General features: G+C 41.7%; 1 protein-coding gene across 1 annotated transcript; it reads left to right on the top strand.

Annotated features, from left to right (window-relative positions):
* The first annotated feature begins 1,429 nt into the window (after window positions 1-1,429).
* On the top strand, window positions 1,430-8,242 carry psma3 (proteasome 20S subunit alpha 3). Its single transcript, XM_026340259.1, has 11 exons — window positions 1,430-1,566; window positions 2,297-2,379; window positions 3,423-3,546; window positions 3,932-4,033; window positions 4,218-4,291; window positions 4,642-4,714; window positions 4,932-4,997; window positions 6,397-6,443; window positions 7,549-7,616; window positions 7,737-7,801; window positions 8,078-8,242. Exons 1-11 carry the CDS (start codon window positions 1,546-1,548, stop codon window positions 8,120-8,122), a joined length of 768 nt encoding a protein of 255 aa, XP_026196044.1. The 5' UTR covers window positions 1,430-1,545; the 3' UTR covers window positions 8,123-8,242.
* The last annotated feature ends 2,473 nt before the right edge of the window (window positions 8,243-10,715 follow it).

Here is a 10,715-nt window from a genome sequence, read left to right as displayed (position 1 = left end):
TTCCATGCAATAATAGGCTATCTGTCATAAAACATGATCTGATCTTCATTTAAATGAAGAGTATTAAGAAATATAATGAGCCTAAAATAATACCACAAAATTCTGATCTTTCATCTCTTTACTGAGAACAACCATAAAAACCTCATAGTGATAGTGGAAATAGTATGTGAAACAATGACCTCATAAAAGCTAATTGGAGCCTTGTTAATAAAATTGGTGTGTGTGGACTAGAGCTACTTCAACTGACAAAAGACACACAAACACAAACTTCTAGACTTTGCTCCTCACAAGAGGAATACGCTTATATGGGCCATGCCTCACCAAAAGGAGATTTCAGAGGAACTATGATCAAGAATTAATGATTTACATAAATCTGGAAAGGGTTACAAAGTGATGTCACTTTAGAAACTCACCAGTCTACAGTTAAACTATCTACAAATGAAGACACTTTGGGACTGAGGCTAATCTACCAAAAAGTGGACGGCCAGTCAAAATGACACCAAGAGCACAACGAACACTCATCAATGAGGTAAAGAAACAACCAGAGAGACAGACAAAGATATGAAGGCATCATTGGAACTGGCTAACATCTGTGTTCATGAGTCTACAGTAGGTAAAACATTGAACTAGCAGGGTGTCTATGACAGGACACCATGAAGGAAGCTGCTGCTTAATAAAAAGAACAACGCCATTTTTTTTCCTCAAAGACTTTTATAGTCTCCTGATTATGATTTTTTTTACATTCAAATATATAGAAGTTGAGAATGAGTGACCCCTGAGGTCCTCAATAACAAATGAATGTGTGTTAACACATGAGAGGAACCAACTGGAGTAATCTGAACATGGAAATCTGAGAAACAGACAAAAGAAGGATTTTCATTAAAAATTCAATTTATTTGACCTCATTCTGATGAATTACTGTCACCTTCAGGACTTCAGTGTAGCTCAGCATGGTCAGGAGCAGAAAAAAACCATCACACAAACCTCTGCAACATTTCTGTTTTATTTACTTAATAAGAAGTATGTTTACTTAAATGAAAATACTAGTAGGGCCTACTACTAATAGTCAGTAAGTACTGCATTCAAAGTTAATTCGAGTTCATTAAAAGCACATAAGTAGCTTATTAGAAGAAAAATACTTACATTATTAACGTAATCTATTGACTTGTTTTTGTAAAAACAACTAACTGCACACGTTAAAATATTCCCAATCATTCCTTTATCCAATTCATTTGAACCCTCTGTATATCACCAGATCCCAACAGAAGTCATCTCAAGGCACTTGACGTGTTTAAGACCTTACAAAGTATAGATAGAAAAGCCCACAACCCCGCTGAGCAGCACCAGGAGCCAGTGGAGAGGAAACACGTGTTTCTAAGTTTCAGGTTCTGATCCAAACTTACTGCGTCTTAAATCCGACAACACGCTTTTGTTATGAAGGTTCTAGGCGGAAGCTGCTGTGTGAGTGCTTTTACTGTGGTAGGGTGATGACGCGGAGGAACAGCGGGCTGAAAGCTGTTCACAGGATCCGCAGTTTGGGATAAAATGAGCTCTATCGGGACCGGGGTGAGTGTTTCTGTGTTTGTTTGCGTTGAAGCTTCATGTAAACTTCACTTTGAATGTTTCTGTGTCGGAGTTATTACAGCTCTCACACGAATGATCTCCATTTATACTGAAAGTCACTCATTCATTACAAACTGTAGTTGCTAGCTAGCGTGTTAGCCTGCTGAGTCACAGCGAGGCCTGGCTAACGTTAGCTAGCCGATGTTACACTGAAATCGAAAGTATAATTTACAAATGTGTAGGTTTTATTACAATTGTTGCGTGGTTTACAAAGTACGTATTACAGCTGACATCAGAATCACACTGCGATGTTATTGAGGAGTTAGTCACAAGCGTTGTAGAAATTACTGATGGTATAATTTGAGCACAGTCAGTGCTAACAGTTAGCTCCGGTACATGCCAAACTCCTAGAAAAAGTCAAGTTTAATCTGTGTGTATGTAGGCTGAAGTTGGCTCCCTAACGAAAATAATTTCCTCGTTTATACAGAATACTTGTAGAAAAATATAAAGGATGAATCAGTTTTTTCTTTCTCTTAATCCTTAATTCACATAAAATTCCAACTTTTTATGGAACGTTGATCCACTACTGCTCTCTGTAGATTGATAAGGTAATAAAACAGGAGTGAGGTTTATAGATCCCTAATTTTATTATTGTCAGTATCAGTACTGTTTTTAAGAGGGTCCAGATGTGTCATGTCGCTTTGTTGAAAGATGATGTGTCTGTGTCCTGCAGTATGACCTGTCGGCCTCCACCTTCTCTCCGGATGGCCGAGTGTTTCAGGTGGAATATGCGATGAAGGCCGTAGAGAACAGCAGGTTAGTTCCCATACAATTTGTTAAAAACTTTAGTTTCCACCAAACTAAATCTGACCACTTCTGGCTCATATCAGAGTTTTCACCTGTGTGTCCTGTCCCACACAGCTCTTTCCAAAAGTCAATGTGGTTTGTTTTTCTATGCTTTGGATCCCAAACACAGGCTACAGATTCAATTCAATTTTATTTGTATAGTGCTAAATCACAACAGAAATGATCTCAAGGCAGAGACACACAGACCTTACAAAATCTAACTGTATATAGAATTATATAGAAAAACAACAACCCCACTGAGCAGCACCAGGAGACAGTGGAGAGGAAAAACTCCCTTAAGAGGAAGAAACCTCCAGTAGAACCAGGCTCAGGGTGGGTGGCCATCTGCCTCAACCGGTTGGGGTGAGTGGAAAGAGAAGAGAGAAAAGAACAGCAGGCAACAAAAATGACAAGAACAAGCAGGAAAAACGTTGGACAGGTTTGTAGGACCAGTAACTGGACTCTGGAGATATACAGCTCCAAGGAGGAGGATACCTGCAGAAACGTACAGAGAGAGGGAGACAGAGAGGAGGAAACACAACTAAAAGAGAGAGAAGACACAAAGTTAATGACATGAAATGGTAGAATTTGAATGGATAGAGGAGAAAGGAGAGAGGAGAGGAGCTTAGTGTATCAGTAGAGGTCCCCCAGCAGACTAACCTATAGCAGCAGAACTAAGAGATGGTTCAGAGTCACCTGATCCATCTCTAACTATAAGATTTATAAAAAAAAAAAAGTAAAGTTTGAAGTCTAGTCTTGAATGTAGAGAGGGTGTCTGCCTCCCGAACCTGAACTGGGAGCTGAGCTTGATGGCTAAATGCTCTGCCTCCCATTCTACATTTGGAAACTCTAGGAACCAACTCGGAGAACGTAGAATCCTGCCGGGAAAATATGGAACTATGAGGTCTTTAAGATAAGATGGAGCTTAATTAAGTGCTAGATAAATCCAACAGTATTTACCCTATCAGTGCCAAAGTTAAATGACTTTCTGATGTGTGTTTGTGTGTGTTCAGCACGGCCATCGGTATTCGCTGTAAAGACGGTGTTGTGTTTGGAGTGGAGAAGCTTGTTCTGTCCAAACTGTACGAGGAGGGCTCCAACAAACGCATCTTCAACATCGACAGACACGTTGGCATGGTAACGTTTTGTTGTAAAAACTATGTGACCAGAAAGAGTCTGCTGTGGATCAGCGTTTCCTAAAAAAAAAGAGAATATTTGGTGAAAAACTAATTAAAACTAAATTTAACACAAACTGGAATAATGTTTTGTCTTCGACATTGTAATGTTCCTTCAGTTAAGTAGGACTGATTATAGGTTGAAACTGATATTGTGCTTTAACATGTAGAAATCATCCATCACCCGTCATAGAAACACAGGCAGACTGTTAAGATAGTACATTGACAGGACAATTTTGCTGTAAATAATAACTAAACAGACCAACCGCTGTGTCAGGGCAACAGGCCTAGTAAGAAGGGAAAAGACTCTTTCACATTTTCAGTATTTATCCTGTTTGTCTCACCAGGCTGTAGCTGGCCTATTGGCTGATGCTCGCTCACTCGCTGAAGTTGCCAGAGAAGAAGCCTCAAACTTCAGATCAAACTACGGACACGACATTCCCCTGAAGGTAATCACCACATCTCAGCTCAGACTCTTGTTCTGTTCCTGCTGTAGTTTGTCTTCTCTGGACAAACGGGCTCTCTAAGGCAGAGCTGGGCTCACCTGCTTTATTTTTCCATAGTGAGGGACAGAGCTGTTTCCTGTGCAGCATCTGTCTGATGCTACGCTAATCATTTCTCCTGTTGTTGCAGCACCTGTCAGACCGAGTGGCCATGTACGTCCACGCCTACACTTTGTACAGCGCCGTGAGGCCGTTTGGCTGCAGGTGAGTCTGAAGCTCAGCAGAGAGATGTTAAGAGTCAACAACAAGCTCGACAGCAGGGGCGGGTGATGAGAGTCAGAAAGGTTTCGCTCACTGGACTGAACCCCCGTGATGTCACTTCCTCTTGGCTGTCTGACAATCCCTGAGCTGAAGAGACACACATTTAGGTCTTAACAGTCTAACAGGTCCCAGTTCTTCATATGTGGAGTTCTTCAGATTATGCTGAAGTGTGTGATGTGATGTGATGTGTTCTGCTTCTTGTTTTCATCCTCACCTGTTTCCCGTCATCATCACAAAGTTAGAACCAGAAGAAAACTGGGTTTTGTTTCACGCTCTTGTTGTCGTCTCTGTAGTTTCATCCTGGGCTCGTACGACAAAGACGACGGTCCTCAGCTCTACATGGTCGACCCATCCGGCATCTCATACGTGAGTCACAGACACCTCAGTCACTTTACTGGACACAGTACGAATATAGAGCAGAGACTTGGGCCACAGTGGTTCTGATTGAGGGAAGGGGCACTAGCAATTATGTTCTGTGTGTTTGTCTTTTTTCCTGCTGTGTTCCAACCACTGCTGCACAGACAGTGAATACATGTTGTGATTCCCAGTTAGACCAGTGACTAAACTATGTCCGTGTGTTCAGGGTTACTGGGGCTGTGCCATTGGGAAAGCAAAACAAGCTGCAAAGACAGAGATCGAAAAACTGCAGGTGAGTTTTTAATCTGAGTCTTTCAGATCCAGATTAGAGCTGCAGCAGTTCAACAGTTCATCCGCAGCAAGTCCAGCAAACTAGTGGATCAGTGGAGAATTCACTTTCCAGTTTCTGTGCTGTGTCTGAGTTTCTGTTTCTCTCTCAGTAACTGAATCTCTGCTGGTTTTTGACCTCTTTCAGTTTCACTGCAGCCTGCTGACATATCAAACACAGGATTAAAGAGCACTGAATCAGGATAACTCATCGTGTCATCTTAGGTTTTGTTAATGTGCGACCGTTTCCGTGTATGAATCTGTAAATATAATGTGAATAGATGTGTTTGTACTGTGGATAATTAGTCTTCAGGACGCAACAGTAACTGGCACAAAGAGCTCAGAGGACAGGAAGTTCCTTATTATTGTGCATTAAAAGTAATAACCTACAGAAAGTCGTACTTTCTAATGCAGTAATTGGTTTGACATTAAACTACATGACCTGCTCTTAAATTGAATATCATGCTAACTGCTAACAACTAACCTTTTTTTTCTCCCAGGATTCTACTGTCGCTCATCCTCAGCTGCTCATGTTAGCTTCTTCAAAGACACAGATTTTACTGACAGTAATAAACAAACGTCAGTAAACTTTAGATAATCGTTCCACATTATTTTCTCTCTAGACTTTCTTTATACTCTTATAAACTCTGGACAGTGAGCAGATATTGTCTTGAGCTGCTCTTTCATACATGCCGCACACAACAAGACATAATCTGGGTCAGACTTGTTCTCGCTTAGGGTAATAAGCGATAAAGTAATAATCTAGTCTGTTTTGTCTCTGTGAGGGGCAGTTCCTGGGTAGAGCGGGCAGGAGGCACGATGTTACACAAAAATCAACGTTTTGTTTACAGCACATCAAAACAGAATCAGAAAAGATGCTGTATGCATAGAATCCTTGGAGGAGAGAAACTTGATACAACAACAGAAAGCAAGTAAATATTTCCCGCTTTGTGCTGTTGTTCTGAGCAGATTAACTACAAGGAAACGTCCACTCCCTCGCTGTGAATTCTCTAGACAGGTACCTGGTGTATTCACACATGGACATTACCTGGACTGTGTACTAGAGAGCTGGTAGGATAATGTCTGTTTAATGTCCGGGCTGGCGGACTCAGACATTTGTGTTCTTGCATACGGCTCCTCTGTGTCCTTAGACCTTCTGAAAATGGCTCCTGTCAGTCGCTCGTGTGTCGCAGTAGATTTCTAACAGCAGAGACGTTTCCAGTCATATTTGTAATCCGATGTTTGTTATATTCCTACACACAGCAACTGTCAGCTGCAGCTCTAATTCAGATCCATTTCTCTGAAACTGGTTGTCTTTAAAGCAAACTCTGGACTGACTCTTGTTAACTGTCTGTTTGTGGCAGATGAAGGAGATGACCTGCAGAGAACTCGTCAAAGAAGTCGCCAAAATGTGAGTCGGCACGAGTCGAACTAACCTCGACACAGTGACTTAATGTAGTTTCTGTTGTTCTCGCTCAGAGAACTAACAAGCACTAAATTTTAAAAGAATCTGTGAATCCTGACCTTGTTTCTAATTTTAGAACAACTGAAGAAGCCGAGAGGTTTAACTCTTCACTGACAAATTAAAATCTGTCTTTGTGATTTTGCTGAAAAAACACAATCGGGAGATAAATGAAATGAGGTTTGTTTCTCGTCGTGACCTGTTCATGTTAGTGCAGCTGCTCTGATGGATGGATTCAGACACAGAAACTAGAGATTTGGATAAAAATAACAACTGTAAGACTGGTGGGGGTTAACGATGGATTCATTAGTTAATTACGGAAAAAAAAAAAAAAAAAAAGAACTGATGGTAAGATTAGGCCTAAAGTAAAAGATTATTGTCTAATAGTCTGCAGATGAACATTTTTCTTTATTGGCCATGAAAAGGTTGTCAGAAATGTCTGTCACAGCCTCAGAACCAAACTTCAAAAAATTTGGAAATGTAATATAAAACAGAAAACGTGTAAATCAGAATCAGTCTCTTTTAATATTTAACAGAAATGAGTTGGCGATAAACTAATTTCACATTCATCTTCAGATCAGAAAGCCAGAGGCAGCAGTCTGCCACCGTTTTTCATAGTTTCCTCTCTGTTTAGTTCAGTTCCTCTTTGTGTCAGTGTGAACTTTGAGAAACTGATGTGAAAACAGGAGGGGGCGGGGTTGTTCATGTAAATGCAGTTTTCAGGTTCTTGCTTCTCAGAAACAGTTTTAAACTGCTGCAGAGTTGTTTTCAAACACGACAACTCAGTTGCTCTGTTCTGTTGCTGGTGGTGGTGATGATGAAGATGAAGGTCAGGATGCTGAAGACCAGGGTCCGTACTAATGGTCCTGCTGGAAACGTCCAATACTTTGTTCAGCGAGATTTGAATCTACATTAACTGAATTTACTGTTAACGGCCCAGAAACCACAGACAGACAAAAAACAGCTCTTAGTTGTTACAGTAAATGTTACAGATGTTATAGTTGTCTTCCACCTTGGTCTCTGATGAATCCATCCTGTTTTCTTGTTTCTGCAGAATCTACATCGTTCACGACGAGGTGAAGGACAAAGCATTTGAGTTGGAGCTCAGCTGGGTCGGAGAAAGTTAGTCATCTAGTTTGGACAAATACTCCAAACTTTTTATAATAGTTTTGATGTTATTTACCTACTGATGCTGTGGTTACCTTGACAACACCTGACTCTCCTCCTGTCCATCTCCTTCAGTCACAAACGGACGACACGAGCTGGTACCGAAAGACGTCAGGGAGGAAGCAGAAAAATACGCCAAGGTGAGTCAGACACACACTTGGATTCACCTGTATGGACTGATCAGGAGAGGTGTTGCAGTACAGGAACACTGTCACCGTGCTGCACTAACATTTGTCTGCTCAATAACTTTCTGGGTTCAGCTTCAAACAGACTGAATCCAAAATATTAGCAAAGTAGAAATTGGAATTTTAAAATGGGAGGTATTATCAGATTGTCTGAAATCTTGGCGTTGATATTGTCCTGTAATGCTGATGTTTATTGAGGAGCAGCTTCATTCTTAGGTTTGTGTGTTTCAGGATTCTCTGGAGGAAGACGACGATTCTGATGAGGACAACATGTAAACTCGGCACTGAACTCCCACCTCTCCCCAAACACTCGGTCTCCATCTCTGCTGACAGACACACGTCTGGGTCTTTTTTATGTTTTATAGTTTAACAACATTCTTGTCGCTTTGGTTTGAATTTCAGCTTTGAAAAATAAAACAAGTTGAAGAAAACGTTTCCATACAGCAGCGTGTTTTTCTAAGTTCGTGTTGTAAATGTTCAGAAATCGAGCTATTGAAGTTTTTTATTTCATGAATCAAACTGAACATGTTGGATTTCTGCAGAAACTCTGATTTATGGAGCAGATCTGGACTCAAATGTTCAACACTGGTTCAAATGCTTTGGTTTTATCATTAGTATCAGCTCAGCATTTAGAGAGCATGGTAATATTTCAACTTGAGTAAAACACTGTAGTAGTAGTAGTAGTGTACTTGTAGCAGTACTTGTAGCAGTACTTGTAGCAGTACTTGCAGTAGTACTTGCAGTAGTACTCGTAGCAGTACTCGTAGCAGTACTTGTAGCAGTACTCGTAGTAGTACTTGTAGCAGTACTTGCAGCAGTACTCGTAGCAGTACTTGCAGCAGTACTTGCAGCAGTACTCGTAGCAGTACTTGCAGCAGTACTTGCAGTAGTACTTGCAGCAGTACTTGCAGCAGTACTCGTAGCAGTACTCGTAGCAGTACTTGCAGCAGTACTTGCAGCAGTACTTGTAGCAGTACTTGCAGCAGTACTTGCAGCAGTACTCGTAGCAGTACTTGCAGTAGTACTCGTAGCAGTACTTGCAGCAGTACTTGCAGCAGTACTCGTAGCAGTACTTGTAGCAGTACTTGCAGTAGTACTTGCAGCAGTACTCGTAGCAGTACTCGTAGCAGTACTTGTAGCAGTACTCGTAGCAGTACTTGCAGCAGTACTTGTAGCAGTACTTGTAGTAGTACTTGCAGCAGTACTCGTAGCAGTACTTGCAGTAGTACTTGCAGCAGTACTCGTAGCAGTACTTGCAGCAGTACTTGCAGCAGTACTTGCAGCAGTACTTGCAGCAGTACTCGTAGCAGTACTTGCAGCAGTACTCGTAGCAGTACTTGTAGTAGTACTTGCAGCAGTACTTGTAGTAGTACTTGCAGCAGTACTTGCAGCAGTACTTGTAGCAGTACTTGCAGCAGTACTTGTAGCAGTACTTGCAGCAGTACTTGCAGCAGTACTTGCAGCAGTACTTGCAGCAGTACTCGTAGCAGTACTCGTAGCAGTACTTGCAGCAGTACTTGCAGCAGTACTCGTAGCAGTACTTGTAGTAGTACTTGCAGCAGTACTTGTAGTAGTACTTGCAGCAGTACTTGCAGCAGTACTTGTAGCAGTACTTGCAGCAGTACTTGCAGCAGTACTTGCAGCAGTACTTGCAGCAGTACTCGTAGCAGTACTTGCAGCAGTACTTGCAGCAGTACTTGCAGCAGTACTTGCAGCAGTACTCGTAGCAGTACTTGCAGCAGTACTTGCAGCAGTACTTGCAGCAGTACTCGTAGCAGTACTCGTAGCAGTACTTGCAGCAGTACTTGCAGCAGTACTCGTAGCAGTACTTGTAGTAGTACTTGCAGCAGTACTTGTAGTAGTACTTGCAGCAGTACTTGCAGCAGTACTTGTAGCAGTACTTGCAGCAGTACTTGCAGCAGTACTTGCAGCAGTACTTGCAGCAGTACTCGTAGCAGTACTTGCAGCAGTACTTGTAGCAGTACTTGTAGCAGTACTTGCAGCAGTACTTGTAGCAGTACTCGTAGCAGTACTTGCAGCAGTACTTGCAGCAGTACTTGTAGTTCTCTGTCGCTTTTATGAACTCGGACTTTTTCTCTGTTCCTTGTGTTTTTGTTGAGTGGAAGAGGAGGAAGTGACATATATGGAATTACCGTCACTACTCTCCCGTTACGTAAACACGTCGACATTCCCGCCCACTCGACTCTTTACAAACGGCGCCACAAACACCGACTGTCTTCCCCTAAGTTCCCGAGCTAATTCTTCAAATCCTGATGTACCTTGTGTTTTTCCCACCTTCATTCTTCGCTACAGCTCGTTTACTGAATGTCTGAATTGTAAAAACGCAGCTCAGCGCTTCGTTGTAGCGTCAACGCAATACGCACTACGTGACGTCTCACATATGGAAACCGCATCGCCAAACTGCGTTTTTAAAAGTGTCCAGTGACAGTTTGCAGCAGTCATCTTTGTGGGGTTCAAATGAGAGAACAAAAACATCACTGCTTTTCATAATCAGAATAATACCTCTTCAATTCGGCGTACTTGTCATGTAATAGGCTCCGCACACAGAAAGAGAAATTAAACTTTGGTACGTTAATTCACCTCTCTTTCCGGTTATTTCAGTGTTGTAACGTCCGCATTGTAAAGCGGTAGAAGCACATGCGAAGTGGTACAACTGTTTAAATTTCGAGTGAACTGATGTTTTGTGAGCAGGCGTATTAGAATTTTTAAAAGTTGTCAAAATGTGTTAAATGATTCTATACTACCTACTTAGTCATGTCAATAAACAAGGTAAGGTTAACTTTGGAGAATTTTGAATGGAGTTTGGTGTACAAACCTCCAGCACGTATCGGGGCAGGGCTTCCTTAAG

Source organism: Anabas testudineus, chromosome 22, assembly GCF_900324465.2.
Source record: "Anabas testudineus chromosome 22, fAnaTes1.2, whole genome shotgun sequence".
Classification (NCBI taxonomy): Eukaryota; Metazoa; Chordata; class Actinopteri; order Anabantiformes; family Anabantidae; genus Anabas; species Anabas testudineus.
This window is presented reverse-complemented; position numbering and strand designations above follow the sequence as displayed.